At 31.8% G+C, this 22,018-nt stretch overlaps 1 protein-coding gene across 1 annotated transcript in view; it reads right to left on the reverse strand.

Moving 5' to 3' along the window:
• BRCA2 (BRCA2 DNA repair associated) overlaps positions 1 to 22,018 on the reverse strand; it is a 65,640-nt gene that overhangs the window by 34,667 nt on the left and 8,955 nt on the right. Inside the window, exons 3-10 of the mRNA XM_051986488.1 lie at positions 21,883 to 21,997; positions 19,646 to 19,695; positions 19,497 to 19,537; positions 19,090 to 19,201; positions 17,479 to 17,528; positions 12,942 to 13,056; positions 9,963 to 11,069; positions 2,742 to 7,574 (exon numbers count right to left, since the gene is read on the reverse strand). Of these exons, the coding sequence (XP_051842448.1) occupies positions 2,742 to 7,574; positions 9,963 to 11,069; positions 12,942 to 13,056; positions 17,479 to 17,528; positions 19,090 to 19,201; positions 19,497 to 19,537; positions 19,646 to 19,695; positions 21,883 to 21,997 (6,423 nt within the window). The remainder of the gene's footprint in view (positions 1 to 2,741; positions 7,575 to 9,962; positions 11,070 to 12,941; positions 13,057 to 17,478; positions 17,529 to 19,089; positions 19,202 to 19,496; positions 19,538 to 19,645; positions 19,696 to 21,882; positions 21,998 to 22,018) is intronic.

Genomic DNA, 22,018 nt, shown 5'->3' on the forward strand with positions numbered 1-22,018 from the left:
CTTGTAGGACCAGATCTCTGTAGATCAATATCGGTCTAGCAATTAATAAGTAATAAGGACTAGACCAATAAAGAGAACAAGGCAGAAGATATAGATTTGGGAGTCATAATCATAAGAGATAACTAAAATCATGGGAGCTGGGACCAGGGCAAGATAGCCATCTCACAGCACTGAAGGACTGCCTTAGAGGGGAGGGGAAAAAGTGGGGTGGAAGGTTTATCTCTTATTTGTCTCCAGAGTGCAGAGCTAGAAGAAATAGATGGAAGCTTCAAAGAAGCAAATAAAGGATTGATGTCAAGAAAAACTTTCTAACACTCAAAGTTGTCTGAAAATGGAATGGACAATCTGCAATTGTCTCTGAGAATACTGGGTTTCCTCTCATTCATGGGTCTGCAAACAGATCTTTTCACAAAGGAATAGATTGATGAGAGACCTTTCTTTCTCAGGGAAGGGTCAAACAAAATGAAGGATCAAAACTGCTGCAGTATTGAAACCAAGGGAGAAGAGATTGTTGGGAGTGGGGGGAATAGTTGTCAGCGTTAAAAGCTGCAAAAGCTTTATAGCCTTGGAATCATCCTTGACTGTTCATTCTACCTTATTTGCATATCCAGTATTATGCCAAGTCTTATTCATCCATTTACTTTACAAATTCTTTCTTTTCAGAACCAGAAAGATCTTATAAGGAGTTAGAATGAGAAATAAATGAATTTTAAAACCAAAAATTAAGCCATAATCCCAGAAAATTTTATGTATTAATTCTGACCAAAACTGTATTTTAAAATTAAGATGACTTCTAAAAAGTCACTGGAAGGATGGGGTGAATGAGAAAGTAGCTTTAAAAAAGATCTTCTGGACCAGATGTGGAAAAAAAAAACACAAGAGTAATTTGGAAGAAAAGGGTATATGAAGAATTAAGTAATCAGAAGAATACTTTTCAATTGTAATTAGCAAATTACTATCTTAAATTAATAATTACAGTATGATAAAAACCAATTATGATACTGTATCAATTACCACGTATAGACAGTATACATTCTGTCTCAAGCATTGTGCTAAGATCTGATTATGTTGGGACATTGGTGTGAGGGAGTAAGTGCATAGAAAAGTAAAAATAACTTTTAAAAAAAAGAATTAAAAGAACATTTCAAATAAAGAAAAAAGGCAGGAGAGTGTAAGGAAAAGAAAGATTATTAGAGATAATTTGCATTTCTTAATTTTGAGAACAGATGCAAAAATAATTGGTTATCTAACAAAATGAATAAGAATGTAACGAAGAATGTTAAAGAAAAAGTGCTAGAATGTAAGTGGACTGAAATATAAATGGATTATAAAATGAAAAAGGGTAAGAAAATGGCTTGAAAGCAATATCCAACATGTTGTTTATAGGAAATCTATCTAATCCTCAAAGATATAAACAGATTTAAACTGAAAAGACAAATCAAAATTTATCATGCTACAATTATTTGGCTTTGCTACGATTTATAACAAAGCTAAATTCAAATGGGATAAAGAAATATGTTTAAAAGGTCACAAATAAAAAGAACACATTATTTTGAATATGCAAGTACCATATATTGTTTATCTTATATCCTGCATAGCAATAACATTTGTGAAGGAAAATTGAATATGAAACTAGAAAACTGAAAGTAGTTTCAGCAACCCCATTTATTAAAATATAACAAATTTATTTAAAAAGGTAAATTTAAACATTACAAAGCTACAAACTGATTTAATACACACATAAATGTATATGTACATGTATATAAATACACATGTACACATACATGGATACACAGACATATATCCTCTACTAAAGTCTTATTCTGAAGTGGAAATGGAAGATCCTATACTAAGCTAGATAAGGTTTCCTATATGGCTCTAGTGAAATCTGTCATTCAAGAATCTATCATTCTAGCTAAGTAGAGTCAGACAGCAACAAAGTGGCTATAAAATAATAAAATTTTTTGACAAAGAAACTCTTAACTAAGTTATAGAAGAAATACAAATTATGTCAACACAGGGAGTACCATGATACTTATAATAGATTTTTGAAGAGTTGAAGTACAAATAGAACTAGAAACCAAGAATTTACATTGCTCCCTGCCCCCTGCCCAATCTACATACAAGAATTGTATTCTCAATCTCAGAGAAGTTATAGTCAAATTTGGAAAGGCAAAAATTGTAAACACTATATTTATGGACTAAAACAACAAGCAATTGCAGCCTATGAGTTGAACTATTGGAGGGAACATTCCTATATGGGAAACTTTGATTCATTATGTAATATGATGCGATATAATGAGATGATTCATTGGAATTACTTACATTTTCTCTTAAAACCAAAATGTTAATGATTCAGAATTCAGTTTTAAAATTTTATTCCCCATTTATCTGATCTTTTTTTACTTTTCTAAAAATGCTACAGCATGGGATGAAATGAACCTGAACACTCCATATTTTTATATGTAAAATGTTATCAAATGGCCTTGTAATATTCATGTAGGTACTACACTATAAATGCAATTATTTTGTATTATTATAAACTACTGTAAAAATACTGGAATATATATAGCTACTTTTGGGATTTACTATTTCATGGACTTAGAATGAGTCAAATTATTTTTCCCCAAACATAAACTACATCCAAGTCTAACACAATTTGGTTAGATTAATAACATCAAATAAAGGAATTCACTCTACTTAACTAAACTGGACACTGAAAGAATAATTAAAAAACTTACCATATGAGGCACGCTTTTCCATTCTTCTTTTCCCAAATCTTGAATTTAGCTGCATGCATTTTTCTTTGTTTTTATAAGTAATAAAATTCTGTCTAGCATTATGAGGCAATTCAGAATCTGTGAGTTCATCATCTTGCATAAAAGCATTGGCAATTTCCATTGCTTCTCTTTCAAGAGAATTTTCTGGGGCTTTGGAATGAGAAGCTTGTAGGCTTTCTTTGACAAGAAAATCATTTAAAGTTTCATCCCCTTCTATATTCACATTCTTAGGGCCACTTTGCTTTTTCTTCAAAAATGAAAAATTTTTTTCAGGCATCAAATTGGTTTCTAAAGGTGTCTGCATCTCATTTTGCTTAAATTGATTACAAGAAACTCTAGTAGTGGTACAATTTTCTAAATAATTTGTTTCAGCATCACAATTATTTGAAAAATTAAACTCTTTATTACAAGTTTCTTCATTTTTGGAATTTACAACATATTCTGGGTTTTTACTATCATCAATACAATGGATAGGAGACAAAACTTTTGGTGTAACATTTTGTGTAAATTCAGGTAAATGCTCTAAACTTTCATTTTTCATTAAATCAAATTCTACTAACATTTCTTTAACTTTCTTTAGTGCATTTTCTGAGATTAAAACATGTTTTCCGCTTGCTGTACTAAATCCAGACTTGTTATGTGAATTTACCATATCACTTAAATAGTCTTTCTTTTGTGATGGTAGGTTAGTTTTTACATGTAGTGTTGTGTTTTCTTCTTTGGTTAATGTTTCCATATGGCTTTCACTATTTTTAAAGGGTACCATGGAAAATAATTGCTCAGAATTATTTTCTATTTCAGAAAATACTTGTCTGGCTTTCTTTAATGAATTATCTGATACTTGTACAGGTTTGCCATTTGCTGTATAAAAAATCCCAACAGATGAGCTACACTTGGGCATTCTTTCCATAGATTTAGACAAATCAGAAGTTTGGGAATTTATTTTATGATGTGACAGTTCAGAGTTCACTTCTGATCCAGTACTTGTAGACATACTTTGAAGTTGTGCTAAATTACTACATTTTGTATTTGCAATGTCTTTTTTGTTTCCCAATGTCTCAGAAAAATCTTTTACCACTTCCATTTCATTACTTTTAAATTTTGTTTCAATGTTTGGCTTAAGGACCTTATCACAATCATTTATAAACATTTCTCTTGCTTTCTGTACTGCTTCATTTGAAATGTGAACTGCCTTGCCACTTGCTGTAGTGAACGCAGGTGGTCTTGCCTGAAGACACGACATTCCTTTATCAGAGATATGTTCTAGGAAGAAATCTGCATTATCTGAATGATAAAAACCAGACCTTTTAGGGTCATGTTTTAAATTATGTTTAATGTTTGATACATTATTACTTAAATTAACTGAATCTTGCTTATCAGAGATACAATTTTTGCCATCTTCAATTGACGATGTCTCACATGAAACATTTAAAGGCACAAGCTTCTCTACATGGACATCAGGGTCTCCTTTTAAATGTATGACCTCATCAACAGAAGAAACAAACATACCTGAAGCTTCAGTTTTTCCTCCTAAATCTTGTAAATCTCTATTTCTAAGCCATTTTCTTGCTTTCAATAATGATGTCTCACTTACAGAAATACGTTTACCATGTCCTGTGTAAAATCCCAAACCTGAAATTTCAACAGGCAAACCAGTGGACTTTTTAGTATCAGACAACAAACAATTTTCTTTACTTTCCTTATTTTCAGATAATTTTCTTTCAAATAAAATATCATTTGAAGATTCATTAGAGAGAGCACTATCAAGTTTTTTAGACAGATCTGCAGTTGTAGAAGAAACAAGGATTTTTTCATCATCATTCTGGTAACTTGGTATTTCTTCCCAAACTTGGGCATTATTTAACTCAACCATTTCACAAGCTTGTCCATGTTTTTTATTAGCTTTTTCTCTTTCCTGAAAAAATTCTATCTCAATATTCTTAATGTTAGTAACATCATTTTTCAAATCTTCCTCAACAAAAATGTGCTTTACTTTAGCCAGAGATTCCTTTGAAATTGTAACCTTTTTCCCACTAGCAGTATGAAAACCCACCATACTATGGTCTTTACATTTTTTGTTTTCAATTTTTGGTTCCTGTTGGATAGACACCAATTGATTTTTAGTGATACCAAAAAGCATTTCTTCTGTTTCACTTTCAAGTAAGTTTTGTTCCTCTTTTACTGAAGGTTCTGTTAGTTTATTATAGGCAACATTTGGCCTTTTTGAAATAGAAGGAAATGAAAAATCATTTAATTCTTTTACTGAGCATTCCTTGGCAAACAGGTGTGCAACTTTATTGAAAGATTCCTTAGAGACCATAATATTTCTACCACTAGCAGTCTGGAAATGCTGTAAGTCATGAAAGCTGTGGTTTTCCCTAATTTTTTGCTCCTTTTGATTAGAAATCAATTGTTCCACTTGGTTTATATTCAAAGTAAACATTTCTTCATCTTTAACAGTTTCTCCCAAGCAAGTTAAATCTAACAATTCTTCTTTAATTTGGTAATTTTCTTGTTTCATAAGTTGGTTAGACATTTTCAGAGGTATATTTTGTTGGCCATTCAATGACAAACCATTTATTTCTCTATGACAGTTATTATTTGAATTAGGAACAACAGATCTTTTAAATGTACAATTATCTTCATGTGAACTAATAGATAATGGACAACTACTCTTTATATTTTCTGGGTCTCTGCTGGAATTTACTACCTTTTCCTCAACAAAAACGTCAGTATAATTCTCAACGTTGTTTTGTGGTTTCGGTACATATTTAGCATCTTTCCCTTTAAAATCTTCATTATTATTATGATTTGCAATTTTGAATGTAGAAACAATGTTAGACTTATGACTTCTTTCTAAGGAACTATTCCTAAAATTTTGCAGAGGCATTTCCTCACCAATTTCCTCAATATCACTAAATAATTTCAGAGCTTTTTGTAAAGCTTCATTAGAAACATTCATCTTTCTACCAAGAGCAGAACAAAACCCTTTAAACTCCATTTCATTTTCAGCGAAAGTAGCAGTGGAGTTGACTTGTCTAGAGAGAGCAACAGTTTCTTGTTGCATATTTATTACCATTTCAGAGTTCACATTTAAATCCGGAGTTCTGCTATTACCTATCTCGTTTTTTGCTCCAAAATATCCATCAAGTTCAAAAGTGCGCTGGACCTCATAAGTATTTAAGTTATCTAATTGATTTCCTGTTTGGTTGGTGGATATTTCATGTATCTGTATTGTAGGACTTTGTTTTTTGAACTGTGTAAATTCAAACTGGCTTCCAGTCTCTTCTAATATTGTGGAAAGCTCTGTAATTTCTGCTTTTTGGCTAGCTGTTAAACTATGATTAAGATCAAGATCTTTTTTTAAAGTTAAATCTTCCAGAGTTACATTGGTATCTTTCTTATTAATAACAATTATGTTATTCTGAATATCCTTAGATATAGTATGGCTTGCTTCTGAATTCCAAGCTGAGATAGAATTCTTAATTTGGTTTTTAGTATCTAAATCAATCTTGACATTTTCTGCTATTGAAGTATTCATTTCTATGGAAGAGCAATTGTTATAGTGCTGTTCAATATCTTTGAAAAAAAGTTTCCCTTTATTAATATCGTTTTCAGAGAGTATTATTTCCTTATTGGAAGCTGTTTTGAATCCATTACCAAAATTCTTATCTAAATCAAGATCAAAATTTCCTGTCCATTTTCCCAAATAATTATCTTCATTTGTCTTTGATTTCACATTAGCATCAATAGTCCTTTTTGAATAAAGATTTTTACAGGGTGATGCACATTCATAAGTCAATTTTGGAGCTTGATTTTTATTTTGACTGTCTCCTGTAAATTCAGGAATCACCTTTAATAAAAAAAAGTCCTCTGTGCACAACTCTTGAACTGTCTGTTTACAATCTATTTCTGTAGAGTTCTCAGAAATAGGCTCTCCTAAATAACAGAAATTAGTTTCAAGTTCTTCAGAACTGTCCATAATCTGCATGTGTTTTTTTTCTATTGTTTGAAAAAGGAAATCACTTTTATTCAAAGGCAAATGTTCCTCAGGATATGGTTCTAGAGATGTTTTTTCTGTAAGCAGGACAGTTTTTTCTTGATCTCTCAGGCTTACAAAGAAGTCAGTATTTCTGTTGACCTGTGTCCCCAAGGAAATTGATGATATTTCTTTGCATTTTTCAGATGATATTTGTTGAGATTTTCCTGAAATCTGATGTAAAATGTCAGTTTCTTGATTCTTCTTAAAGTGGCTGTCAGGAAATTCAGAATTATTTGTAACAAAAGTTGAATCAGAGTTTCTCCTAAACCTTAGTTTTTGTTTCATTTTGCATAAAGGTTCCTTTTCTTCATCAGTCACAACAGAAAATTCTGGTGGATCCTGAGGAAGCTGAGTTAAAGTATTAATAATGGAATTAGTAGAGCCGTTTAAAGTTCTGTTTTTTGTTGTTAGGTGAATATTCTGTCCAATATTCCCCAATTCTATTTCTGTATATTTTTTTGCCAGGAGATGTGCTGCAGCCAAGGCTCGTTCTTTTATATTTGAAACTATTGGATTTTTTGAAGCATTGGTGTGGTCTTTTTTTTCATCTTCTGTTACAGCAGACTCTGGATCCCCTTTCTTTATTTTTACTTCTTTAAAATCTATACCCTGAGATGTTACTTCATTTTGAAGAAAACTGCTTTCATTAAAATATTCTTCCAGCATTGTTTTGTCACAACCAGTTAAGGAGACAGTCTCTTCTTCAGGATTAAACTGTAAACACTTTCTTTTGACAGAGGAATCCAAAAAATCTAACAACAAAAACCAAAGAGAAGAGTCCAATTTAGAAGCAGTGCTATAATAAACTAAGTAGATAACTTTCCCTAAGTTAAAAAAGTCAACTTCTAAGAAAATTATTACATGATGAGCAAAAGGTCAGTTCAGTAATTTAATATCGATAGTTCAAACCCTGAAAGTTAAACTATTCTCCAAAAAAAAAAAAAAAAAAGGAAATGAAAAAAGTTTATTTTAGAAAAGCAGAATAAATTGCACTAGGACTTGTGGGAGTATTTGAATGGTATCATGAAATAAGGGGGAGCAAAGTAACCTTAAAGCCAGGAAGACTTGGATTAGATTCTTGACTTGTGACATTTGTGGAACCCTGGGAAAGTCACTTAATCTCTTAGCATTCTAACAACTTTGTACAACTATGACTACTAAACTACCATTTAAGTAGTGCCTCAAGGTTTACAACATGCTTTATAAATATTATCTCATTTGATCCTCAAAACAATCCTCGGACTTGACTGATATTTACAGAAGAGGAAAGTGAAATAGGCAAAGATTGAATTACATGCCTAGGGTCACACATTACGTGTATGAGGCCATACTTGAACATGTCTTCTTGACTCTGACCCAATACACTATCTAAAGATAACTTGCATTTTTTTCCCCTTATTCTAATAAATCCCCATACCAATAAAATCCTTCTCTCTGTTATATGAAATGTAATTAATTTAATCTATAGTAGTTTATGATAACAAGACATTGTTCACACAAACTTAAAAGACTCATTTTACCTGGCCATTAATTTATTAATATGATATCAAGTAAAGGATTAAAACTTTTAAGAAACTCACCCCTTTACTAACATTTTTGTAAGTTTTGCAATTTATAAATATAGACTTGTGACTTTAAATGTAAACTGTCATGAAGAGCATCACAACAAAAGTTTGCTTTAGGTTTTTTTTTCCCTTTTAAAAGCTATCCTTTTTTTTTTTTTTTGAATTTGAATAATTGATCATGAAAGTTAAGCAAATATTCAATGGACAAACAAATGGCATATTTGTCTAAGATGATTGTAATATTCTGTAAATTCTAATTTCTCTTTAGGAGTTCCAAAGCTATTGAGTATCACTGGAGAAATTAACAAAATAGTTTTAACTTTTTGCACTATAAAGTCATGTCACATAAACCTAGCTTATACTGCTTGACTACAATTCTGTTCTCCCTTTACTTTGTTTTTGAGTACCTTTTTTCTTCTCTTATATTCTGATTACTTCAGTGAGAAAACTGAAGTTTCTTAGCATCGTTATCTACTGTCTCCTTTCTTCTGATCATAGAAAATCAAGTATTCTAATTCTCACTAAGGCTAATACCTCTATTTGCATCCTTAATTCTATCCTCTTAACTTTTCCAAGACTTAGTGTTAGTAGTTTTTCTCCATCTCTCATTGAGTGATTCTTTCCTATCCACTTACACATAAACTTAAGATTTTCCCAACCAATCCTGTCTTTCTTTGATTATTTTACTCCATTAAACTGCTCTCTCACAACTCTTCTTCCATTCATATTTCTAAATTGGGAGGGGGAAGAGGAGAAAAGTGAAGCAAAAAACCCTTTCTATTCAATATATCTCTATTTCATTAACCCCTCTCTTCCCAATATCTCACTATCAAGCTTCTTTTCCTGACATTCCAATAAAACTGCTCTTTAAAAAGTTAATACCAATGGCTAACTGCAAGTTAGATATTATAAACATAGATATAGTTAGATATAAAATACCAATATTCGTGACTGCCATTCATGTTTATACATAGTTTATCCACTGTTCTGCAAGTAGTGTATACAATCACAAGACAATTTATGCATCATAAAATATACACAATTGGGTCCTTTCATATCTCTTTCGCTATCATTGGTACTGTTATCTTTAGAAAATAAAAGACAGCAAAAATAAAAAGTACTTCATTTTAGGCCTATATGAAAAACATGATTGCTATACATATATGGGTATACTAAATAATTTTATTAAGTGCTTCCCATTTAAACTCAGAAAAGCAATTGCACAGTTATATAATTATATTTCAGAAAAATCTGTGCAATAAGCTTTAATATATAAAGCTTCTATCTTAAATGTAATACCAGCATAAAGTTTTTATTGAAGGTTTATTTAGTTTATGAAACTCTTATTCTGACTGAAAATATACATCTATCTAAATACAGAGGTTTAATCAGTTACTAGTCAAAAAATCCACAAATTATGTAATTACAAATGGTCTGACTTTAGATGAAGCATAAAATAGATATCAATGTTATTTCTGTATAATTTTAAAATTCAGATTATATACCCAATGCTGTATGCTTAAATTATGATAGGAAGAAATTCACAACCAATATTAGTTGTAACAATATAAGTACCTGAAACAGCATGTGTGAATTCAGGATGTATACCAGAAGAACTCAATTCTAAATGGGATGATTCAGAATAGTTCACTGATTCTATTTCTTGAGATTTTTGTATATTTTCATCTTGACAAGATGAATCATCATTCACCACATAAATAAACTTTTTTGTCTTCGTTTTTAAATGAGATATTATACCTTTACTGTTCAAAGATGATGAGTTACATTTGGTAATTGTTGGACAGTGTCCTTTATTATCTGTATATGGAAATAAGAAACTATGCTCTCCAGGACAAACAATATCATTTACAGAAGAGTTGGGATTTTCCAGTTTATTTCCAAGAATTTTAGATTCTGTAGTAATGTTTGTGTTGACTGTGCAAAAGGAAGAACAATCCATGCTGATGGTTTCTTCAGATGTTTGTCCCATCTCGAATGTGGAACTTTTTCTATTTTGAGATAAAGATTTCAAAGGAGAAATTTCAGGGGATGCCTGTTTTAATAATAGAACAGTTTCTTTCTGAGATATGGTAATTTTCCCTTCATCCTTCTCACAAGTTGATATTTCCACATTTTTTAAAGTAATGAGGTTGGAACATTCACTGTCTGAATTTGTTGATCTTTCTCCCGAATCTTCGTCACAAAAAGAAATATGTGGCAGTGGTGTTTTCTCTATCTGTGTTACATTTAGACCAGAGAGATTTAGTTGAGACCATTCTGTTGCTGAGGATGGAACATCATCCTTCAACAATTCTTCATTAACATTCTCAATGGGCTTCTGAATTTCATTTTTTGTAACTTTTGAAATAGATGGATAACAGTATTCTAGTTCAGTTTCAGAAATATTTGAACACCTATCCTTATTTAATCTTTCAGTTTCTTCACATTCATTAGTTTTCATTTTAAAATATTTTTTCCTGGTCTTGTCAAGTTTTACTTTTCGTAGGCTTCCTATTTTATAATCAGGAAAACTAAATGAAGCATCATCTTCTACAGGTGTATCAATGGCTGGACCACACATTTCATCTTCCATAACATTTGGTATATTTTTCATCATCTTTCCATCATGGTCTTCAAAGCTATTTCCATCACCAAATGAATCATCTATCATTTTTTCCAGTTCTGTTAAATTAAAAATATACCATTATGAAAATCATTATAAGTACCATTCAATGCATATCAAACCACACAAAAATTATATGAAGCTATTTTGTTATTTTAAAAATATCTATGTATGCATATATACATATGATCATTTAAACAGAGGGGAGGGGAATATCTTTATCCAAATTATAGGAAAGTAATAAAATACTAAACATTTTCAAATTACACAGCAATAACATTGTATATAGCAACAAGAAGATTATGTGATGATCAACTGTGATGGACTTGGCTCTTTTCAGGATAATTCCAAAGGACTTGTGATAGAGAGAACCATCTGCATCCAGAGAGAGGACTATGGGGACTGAATGTGGATCACAACATAGTATTTTCACCTTTCTTGTTGGTGGTATTGTTTGCTTATTTGTTTTTTATTTTCTCATTTTTATCCCCTTTTGATCTGATTTTTCTTGTGTAGCATGATAAATGTGGAAATATGTTTAGAAGAATTGCACATGTTTAACCTATACTGGATGGGGAGAGGTGGAGAGAAAGAAAGAAAAATATGGAACATAAGATTTTACAAGGGTGAATGTTGTAAACTATCTTTGCATGTATTTTGAAAAAAGATATGAAAAAAAGTTACAAAGAAGAAAGTTCAGTTACTATTGTTTTCAGTTACTATTATTTCATATTTTCATGTTTCTCATATTTTTAGCAGTAGGACTGAAGCTAAGCACTAAGGATTCAAAGGCAAAACCAAGGTAGTTCTTGATAAGGGCATTGGGGAATTATTTATAATATCTATTTCATCAAACTTAAATATTTATGAAGTATCTAAAAATATGACTTTATTAAGTATCTAAAGAATATTCATGTTTTTAGTTGTCAAATTACTCAAGATGCTTTTTATTCTTATAATATCCTTAGTGTTTTCTATTCTTTTTTCTTTTCTTTTTTTCTGAGGCAACTGGGATTAAATGACTTGTCTAGGGTCACACAGCCAGGAAGTATTAAATGTCTGAGCCAGATTTGAACTCAGGTCCTCCTGACTTCAGGGCTGGTGCTCTATCCATTACACCAAGTAGCTACTCCATTTTCTACTCTTTTCAGAAAGGCAGCAGATATAGTGGAATGAGAACTAGGCTTTGGAATCAGGAGAGACAGATTCAAATATTAACAACTAACATACTCTATAAACCAGTTGTCCCATTTGCAAAATCAGGCATGTAAAGGCACCTATGTCATACCTATCTTGTCATACCTTGTCAAAAGAAGTAACTGTGCAAAGCATTTTACAAAACTGAAAACTCTTAAAAAACCCCAAAAATGCATGACAGCCCAAAAGTCATAGTTAAGCTTTATTAAAGTTTTAAAATGCATTAAGACTTTTGGAATATCCTGTATAAATGTGTGCCACAGATTTTTCTTTACCAATGAGAGTCAAATCAAATCTCCTCCCCCCCGCCCCCTTTTATTTACTCCTCAAGCAAAATTAATAAACTGAGAGAATTTTAGATAAATTCAAATACTCCCTTTAGAAAAAAACAAAATTGTAGCCTAGTATTGGGGAATGAGCATTGGACTAAGAGACAGGAAAGCTGGGATTCAATCCCAGGGGCTAGTGTGATCTTGGGCAAGTCCTCTTCATCTTGAGGAGCTTTGGTTTATCACCTTGAGGAGCTTTGGTTTATTACCCAAGTGTAAAATGAAGGTAGGAATACTTTCACTAATTACATCATAAGGATGCTGGGAAATAAGGATTACAGAGGAATTTACTACATAGGAATGATCTTAGATTTTATCTCTTTTCACTTGAGGTGGCAAGAAAAGCATCTAATTGTAGACTAATGGTAATGAGGCTGAGCAAATCAGTAAAACACAGATTCTTACCTTGGCTTGTGACAGAGCCTTCTGCATGTGTATTTTCAATATTTGGTACAGAAGAAGTGGTCCTATCAAGTCTCTTATGACTTTCACCATGCTGAGATAAAGATTTTTGCAACATCTGCAAAAATTAAAAATGATATAAAAATTTCAAGTCTTACATTTTTACATATGTTAAACACCTACATTTTAATAAGTCAGTGACATAACCTACTTCTAAAAATAATGTCACAAATTACTTTATAGAAACTTTAAATAAATAATTTATTAGGGTATAAGAAATTGTAGGTGAAGAAAAATACCACAGAGACTGGTGTGGGAAAAATGGCATAGGAAGAGAGTAATGTTATGGTATAAAACAGATTCATATGGGAGGTGAAGTCATAAAGTAAAATTTCAGTTTAGATTAAACATAAAGCAAAAACTATCAAGTATTAAGGATAAATTGTATAGTGGTTTGCAATAATAAAGACAGGAAGAATAAGGTCCCAATTTCAGCAGTCCCTCCCCAAAAGACTGTTGTTTGAATATTGTTTAAAGCTACAAAACCAAGCCTTAGTTTTTAATCATTCTAAAAATAAATTTTTACCATGTCTTTTACCATATTTTATTTAATGAATAAAGATTACTTAGACTTATATACCTTATCAAAACCAAGCAAAAAAAAAATGCTACTAAACCAAAAAGTGCTGGAAGAGTGACAACAGGGGAAGGTTCTATGCAATTTAAACTTGAATGTGTTATTTGGTCATTTTTCCCATATAATAATCATTTGAGAGGCCTTGTGTCACAGTGGATTAGGCATCCTGGAATCAGGAGCACCCAGAGTTCAAGTCTCATCTTTGAAGGAGAGTGGTCTTGGGTTCTGGACAACTCATTCACCCTCTCTGTGTATGTCTTAACACTCTATACTGCAGAAAAGGTGGGAATGTTCATTGGTGGAGGGAAACTTTTCATGAGGAGTTCCCAGTACCAATAAAATCAGGCCAGGAAAATAATTATCTAGAAATAATTCACATTATTAATAACATATCATTTTTTGTTCCAGATCTTGACTACAGATTGCAATCAGTTAGCTAATGTGAGTGTCCAAAATGAAAGGACATGGGAAAATCCTCATGGGAACTCTCCAGTTAGACCATGGCTAGAATATTATGTCCAATTCTGGGTATATTTGGATATTAATGAGTTAGAGAATATACCAGAGACAGGAAACAGGATGATGAAAAGCTTTGAAACCATTACTTAATAGTGATGAAAGGAACTGGGAAATATTAATGGTAGTAAGAGCTGTCACTTATATAGCACTTTATGGAATGAAAAGCACTCTACAAATATTATCTTCACAACAACCCCTGGGAAAAAGATAGTATTATTAACCCATTTTACAGAAGAAACTGAAGTAGACAGAGGTTAAATGACTTGCCCTGGGTCATCCAGTGTAAGTATCTAGAGTAGGATTTGAACTTAGATCTTTCTCACTCCAGGACAACTGATGTTTCCACTAAGCCACCTCTCAGATTGAAAGGATAGAAAGATCTCTCTCTTCATCACTGGAGAATTTAGAAGTTAAATGTATAAAAGTCTAGGTTGGTTACATAAATACAGTACTAATTATAATTCTATTAATTTTATCATATATGCATTATTACCAACCATACAGCATAATATTGATTATATCGTTAAGTACCTGAATTTAAGACTAAATTGTGTTGATTTATGCATTGTTCTGTCTTTCTGTCAAAGAGCTTGATGTATACAACTTTATTTATTGTATATAGAAAGTTGTTTGGGAAAAACCTATAAATAATTAACTGCCTTTAGTTGATTTCAAGTAAATAAGGTCCCAAGTCCTAATCCAAGTCTTCTCTTAGAAGAGAGGGAGTAGAAGATTACTTGCATGTATTAATTAATTAAGGCTTTACAAGGTTCCAGGCACTGTTTGGTGCTGGAGATACAAATGCAAATAATTAAACAAGCTTAACCCTCAAGCATCTCCTAAATTGCATGCATCACATGCACTCTAATATAGAACTCAGGGAATCTTGTCCAAAGAGATGATTACTAGGCGGCTAAGTAACAGAAGATAAGACCATGCTAGACTTGAAATCACAAAGACCTGACTTCAAATCTTGCCTAAGATCTATTATTAGCTATGTAATCCTGGGCAAGTTATTTAAATTGTTTCTCTCAGTTTCTCCATCTATAAATTAGTGATGATTATAACAGCACCTACTTACAAAGGTTGTTGTAAGGATAAAATAAGCTAATATTGTAAGCATTCTGCAAATTTTAAAGCACTCCATAAATGGTATTATTAAAAGTTGCCTAGCAGGAACAATTAGGGATATCATTGTCATCTCTCCATAGCAAGTTTGTTGCCAGGTGAATATGTCTCTTTGACAGGAGTAGTACCTGGGGTGGTAGGATTGGAAACAAATTTATGCCTACTGATTTCCATCCCTACAGTGTCTACATGCCCTGTAATTTAATCTTGATTTCAATGTTTTAAGAATATGCTATTTTAATAAGACTTGAAGCTCAACCTCCTACACAATGCAAGAGCCCCTTCTCAATTCACCAAAATACTGCTTAAGCACCATCAATTTTTAAAGCTCTCTACTCATTTTTTAAAAAATTAGAGCCAATCAATAGGTTTTTCTTCCTTTGACCCCAAAAAGTACTTGGTTCAAATTATTTTTCTGCACTTATGTATCATTTCATTCTTTAGCTATTTGGTATTTTTTACATGATGGCAGAAGAAAAAATTGAATGTCAACCTAAATCTCAGGTTCACTATTTCAAATTAAACAAAACAAACAAAAAACAATGACAAAAATTATAAGAGAAAAAAGGAAATACTTCCTCACAAGATAATTCCAATTAAAAAACTAAACAAGTGAAAAAAAAACCCAGAAGGCTATATTACTACTACCCAGCTATCTGCTGACAAGTATACCCAGTATAGCTGTTTCATGGAGTCCTCCATGAACAGAAAAAGTTTAGGCAATTTCTGTCCAACTTCCTTGAAATTTCTTTTTGGTTATGAATCCAGTCTGAGCTCCAAAATCTTGTCTCCCTTAATGGGGGAAAAATATATGGAGCTTGCTAAGCCCTGCCAATGAAGAAAGCAATTCTGACTAGAGACCACAACTGAAATCCAAGTGGGAGACTTAATGAACATTGGAACTAAGAGAAAGGAAATCCAACCCTGAACTAAAGAGCAAAAATAAGGAACACAGTAAGAGGGGAACTAGAAATCAATAGCTAATAAACATGCAGAAATCACTGTAAAAGCCTGAAACATCAGGAAAAGAGTATGTTATTTAATCAACATATTGCTTATATTTGGAAATTGCTTCCCATTGTAGTAAAACTTCTATGTACCTTAAACAATTGATCATGTTCTTATAGAATGGACAAAATAGGGAGATGGCACAGCATGAGAGAAATGAGAGAATATATATATATATTTAAAATTAGTGATATATATAGAGATAGATATCTATAATATAGACCAGAAACATAGTCTCTAAAATGAAAACTCACAGTAGCATTGAAAATTCACCAGCAAGATAAAATGAGGAAAGCAGAATAGACAAAAAAAAGAAATAAAAACCCCACTTCTTGCAGATCATATAATGGTTTTATTAGAAAATCCTAGAAAGTTAACGTACAAAGCGTTCCTTTTATAAATAGAGAAACTTAAATAATTGGAGAAATTTTAATTGCTCATATGTAGATTAATTCATTATATTAAGAAAATTAGTGAAATTAATTTACTTAATCAGTGCTATGACAGTCAAATTACCAAATAGGAAGTTTCTTTGATATAAGGTTAAGACCTTTTTCTAAGACATATGGAACTAATTAAAATTTATAAATTTTTTTCCAACTGGTAAATGATCAAGATTGAAATTCTGATTGTATATTTGTTACGAGTTCTGGGTTTTTCCCTTTTTTTAAAGAGGACTAAAAAACTTTATGTTAATTAAAATCTATTTTGATACATTAAAAACTTATTAATATTTTAAGAAGTTACCATTTAAAAAACTGGTCAGAAAGCCATTTGACTTCCTGTACTTTGCAACAAACATGTTAGTTAAATAAATCCAAGCTGACAAAGAACTTTTGGACACAGGATGCAGAACGGGACATCACCAATAGAGTTTTCTTTGTTACAAGAGTTTTGTTTTAATTTTCTTTCTCACATTAGGGAGGGGGGAAAAGGGAGAGAAAATTAAATTTTTGTTCACTGGAAACAATTACTTAAATAAATAAATAAAATTCATTAAAAAAATTTTATGAAACTGATCAGGAAACTATTTGGTGAGGAGCTCTACTTTGCAACATATATATTAATTAAAAGTTGATTTATTTAGATTCCGTTTGTATATAGAATTCTACTGGATTGAGAATCTGAATGTTTTCAATACTGGGCTATTGCTAACTCTTTCATAATTTAATTACTGAAAATTTGAAAGTATTATATAGTTAGTACAAAGGAAAACAGCATATCACAGATTCATAAAATTGTACTTACAATTGTAGTATCATTAGGAGTCCTAGCTCCAGAAGTCTGACCATCTCTGACTGAAAAACAAAACAAAACAAAACATTAAATTTTATATAAGACTTAATAGTCAGAAAAGATAATGTGGATAATCATACTTATGGTTTAATAAATAAACATTTGTCTCGTCAACAAATGAGAGAGAAAAGCAATTTTGAAAGAGTCCCATTTATATTTCTTGCTTATTGTGCTCCTGGATCACAGATGTTCTCCTTATTTAACCGACCACAAATTAAAAGTACCTTATATCAGCCAGGTGCTCCAGAAGTGGCCATTTGGCTTAATCTTCCACTCCCCACAGGCCAAATCTTTTTTAGCATTCCTCACACGCTCAACTACATCTTGATTTCACACATTTACAATGGATAAATGAGCTTTCTTTCTTTCTTTAAAAAAAAATTTTTTTTTATTACAGCTTTTGATTTACAAGATATATATGCATGGGTAATTTTTCAGCATTGACCCTTGCTATATAAATGTCAGTTATCACCACTCATTCTCTCTTTTTCTTTCACAAAAAGTTTCCTTTTAAGGCACTAAGGCAAATATTCTAGTTGTCAAAACCAATTCTTTAATTAGTCCTCCTCTTCCTCTTCAAACATCTGATATTTATAAGATGCTTTATAAAATACTTTATGAACAATCTATCACTTAATATTTTCTTCACTCTCTTTGCTATTGCTCCTTTCTATCTACTTTTAAATAATGATCAGGTCTCCTCAATCCTAGAAAAAGATTTTTCTTGAGCCTAGTTCCATTTCTCTCTTCTCTTTCAATGCTAACCTATTTGAAGATGCTTTTTACATCCTATGCCTCCAGTAAAATCAATCTCTTCTCAACCTTCTAAAATTTCACTTCCATTCCTTCTTTCCTACTGCCTTCTACAATGCACTTCCCCCCTCTTAGCAATTCTAAAGGCTCCTACCAAAGTTGCCACAGAGATCCTAATACCAAGTCATCAGTCTTTTGGTTTAACACATAAGCTCCTTGACTTTCCTTCCCAAAGTTTTTGATAACAATGAGAAGTTCCTTCTACTAAGAAGCTTCCCTTCTCTGGTTTTAGACATACCACATTCTTGGTTATTTTACTTCCAAGTCTCTGCTTTTAACACCTGTAAGGGATGTCTTCCTTTATTTCCTTCTTCTCTCTCTCTGCACTCTCTACTCTAACTATGCTCAGAGCCAGTCCTTTTTAAAATTCTTAGGCCTTTATAATTTGGTTTATTTGCCTTTAAACAGCTAATTAATTCATATATATCAGATCACATCCTTTGAGGCTTATGGATTAAGAAATAAATGTTCAAATTTAGAGCCTATTCGAGAGTCAAAATAATAATTTTCATTCAATTAACATTACAGGTAACATTCCCCATTTGCCTAGAAAATTCCCAAGAGATGCAGAGAAATGGCCTGCTAAAGGAGGCAAAACTGGCTTATAAGCTCTAGCTTGACTATTTAGACAGAGCATTACTATGTTTTTAAATTTTTATTTGCTTTTTTTTTGGGGGGGGGGGGAGAGAAGCATTGCTTTGTTGTACTCAATCTATTTTTCATCATATGACACATTTTTGATAACATTACCTATTAACACAGTTGAACTGAGGGTGGGAGGAGTGGCCAAAGAACTAGTCCAAGACATATCTGGATCCACTTCTGCTCCCAGACTTTCAGAAATGTGTTTTGGTGTATTAACCTGAAAATAGAAAAAAAATTTATATATACATACATACATATACAAATATACACACGTGTAAGTATTTAACAGACTCTCAAGAAAAAAGAAAAAAAACAGACTCTCTACATGTCACTCAATCTTGGTATACTTGATTTCACAATTTTAAGATGAAATTTGCTTATTAAAAAATGACAGTTAATTTACAGAAATGCAATGAAGATTAAAAACATTTGTATGGAGAATCTCAAAGAAAAGATACAGTATATAAAATATAAAAAAAGCTCCTATTATTTACAATTAAAATAACACTTACCTTCATTAGTTTAGGAGTATAAAATAAATTTCCATATGCCACTAAAAAAAATGAAGTGAAACTCAGTTAAACCACCAGATGTCTTAACAAATATAAAAATCAAGTATGATTTTAAAAGAACACATACATAAAAATAAGGCTATTCATACCAGGCTTTTCCCTCTGTGGAGTTCTGTATGTGCCTCGTAAAACGACTGGACTAAAAATATAAAACCACTCAGATTATTCAATAGACAATTTTAAAAAAATGACATTGTATAATATAGAATCATGACAAAATTGTAAGAGAATAGCTAACAATTTAAATTTTACAAGATTTAAGAAGTCTAGATATAATAGCTGTCAAATCTATAGTACTGAAAAACAGAAATAAAAAACTGCACCCAACAAATAATCAGAATTGACCATGTCCAAAAAACAAAGTCTGGAGGTGGCAGCATCTTTCAAAATAAACCTTCTCTAACTGTGGTTGGTCATTGTGTTCAGAGTTCCTAAATCTTTAAAAGTCATTTATCTTAACAATATTATTGTGATAATGTGGGAGTGATCATTAGTGTATAGTGAATTGAGTCTTACTAAAATTTCCACTCCATTTCAGTGGATTTAATCAATTTACTATGTATTAGTTGGGTCCCTTTGTTGAGTGAGTCTTGAGCTCTTTAAGCCTCTAATTTCAGTTGCCTTCTTCCACGCTTATAGTTTGCCATCTATATCTTGCCAATTGCCTGGCAACAGAGGAAAACAATTCAAGATGTCTCATTCTTGGTATCCTTTTTCTCAGTGTTTCTAACAATAAAAACTCTAAACTCAACCTTAAGTACTAAGTATGCAAAACACAAGACTCCTGTCCTCATTTCCCTGTCCTCCTCCCACTTCTCCATCCCCCGATCCCCTCAAAAAAAACCCCAACCCCCCCCCCCCAAAACTGTCAATCATGAGACTTCAAAAGAGGGATGTTAGACTACCTGGTAAGGAACAACATGATATAAGAGGGCACCAACCAATAAATGGTCAGATTATAAACAATAACTGTGTACAAGCTATAAAAGTGATGCTCTGCCTGTTAGTTCTATCCCTGGCTACTGAGGAGCTTTGGAGAACATTTATCAGCAACTGATAGCCTTGCTAATAAATCAATGATACTTAGAACTTTGTGGAATATATATTCCATCCATATGTATATAGCATAACTTGTTTAACCATTTCCAAATTGACTGAGGAACCACAAAAAGAAGTGCTATAAATATTTTTGTATATGTGGGTCTTTTTTCTCTCTCTCTCTCTTTTTTTTTTTTTTTTTGCTGTCTTTGGAGTACAGAAGAAGGTGTTGGTTTAACATTGGCTCGCCAAAAAATGTACATCACACTTTAAAGTTTAATCTGCATTATTAACATTTTCTATACCACTTCCTTAAACAAAACAAAACACCAAATCCTGATGTGTGGCACTTGCTCATTTTCAAGGTGTAAATGCTCACATTAACAAGTGACTCTTGAAAGTACAAGATTTACTAGTATAATCCCTGAGTCAAAGGGCATGCAAAGTTTAAAACTTTTTAGGCTTAGTTCCAAACTTTTTCCCAGAACAGCTAGACCAGTTCACAGCTCCACCAACAGTACATTAATGTACCTGTTTTTTCACAACCCCTCCAATATCTATTATTTTCTTTTTTTGTCAGATTAGCCAGTCTGGTGGTTGTAAGGTAGTATCTCAGTTTTTTAAATATATAATTCTCTAATTATTAGTGATTTTTATTTGGCTATTAATAGCTTGAACAGAATTGGCTATACGTATCTTTTGACCATTTATCAGTTGACATATGGCTCATTCTTACAAATGTCAATAAGTATGTATTAGAAAGGAGATCTTTATCAAGGAAATTTACTACAAAGACTTTTTTCCTCATTTACCTGTTTCTTTTCTAATTTTAATTGCCCTGTTTTTGTTTATTTAAAACTTTTTAAATCTCAAGTAATCAAAATTGTCCATTTTACTTTTAGTGATTATTTCTTGTTTGGCCATGACAATTTTCTCATCCAAAGATGCAAAGACAAATTCTTCCTCTAATTTGTTTCTCACCCTATATATCTAAGTCATTTATTTAAATCAGTTTGACTTGGTCTAAATTTTATGTCAATTGTTGATCTCTATGTAGTTTTTGCCAGACTGGTTTCTAATTTTCCTAAATATATATGTATGTATATTTTTATCAAATAGTGAGGTATTTTCCCAATAGCTATGATCTCTGGGTCCATAAAATTCTTCAAAAATATAACTTTAGCCGTCTATATGCTGACTAAAATGTTAGACAATGACGTACAAAACAAATCAAATCAAATGCAAGAAAGCACTTCATTCTATATTCATAGCTTCAAAAAAATCATACCTTTCACTGAGACAAGCATTGAGAAGTGGACTGGTAGCATCAATTGCTTGACCTAATTTGGTCTTTATTATGCAATGACTTTTCCTGAGTTCTTTATCAATTGCATTATCCTTACCTGCAATAAAGCAGAGTAACT

Source organism: Antechinus flavipes, chromosome 3, assembly GCF_016432865.1.
Source record: "Antechinus flavipes isolate AdamAnt ecotype Samford, QLD, Australia chromosome 3, AdamAnt_v2, whole genome shotgun sequence".
In the NCBI taxonomy this organism is placed as follows: Eukaryota; Metazoa; Chordata; class Mammalia; order Dasyuromorphia; family Dasyuridae; genus Antechinus; species Antechinus flavipes.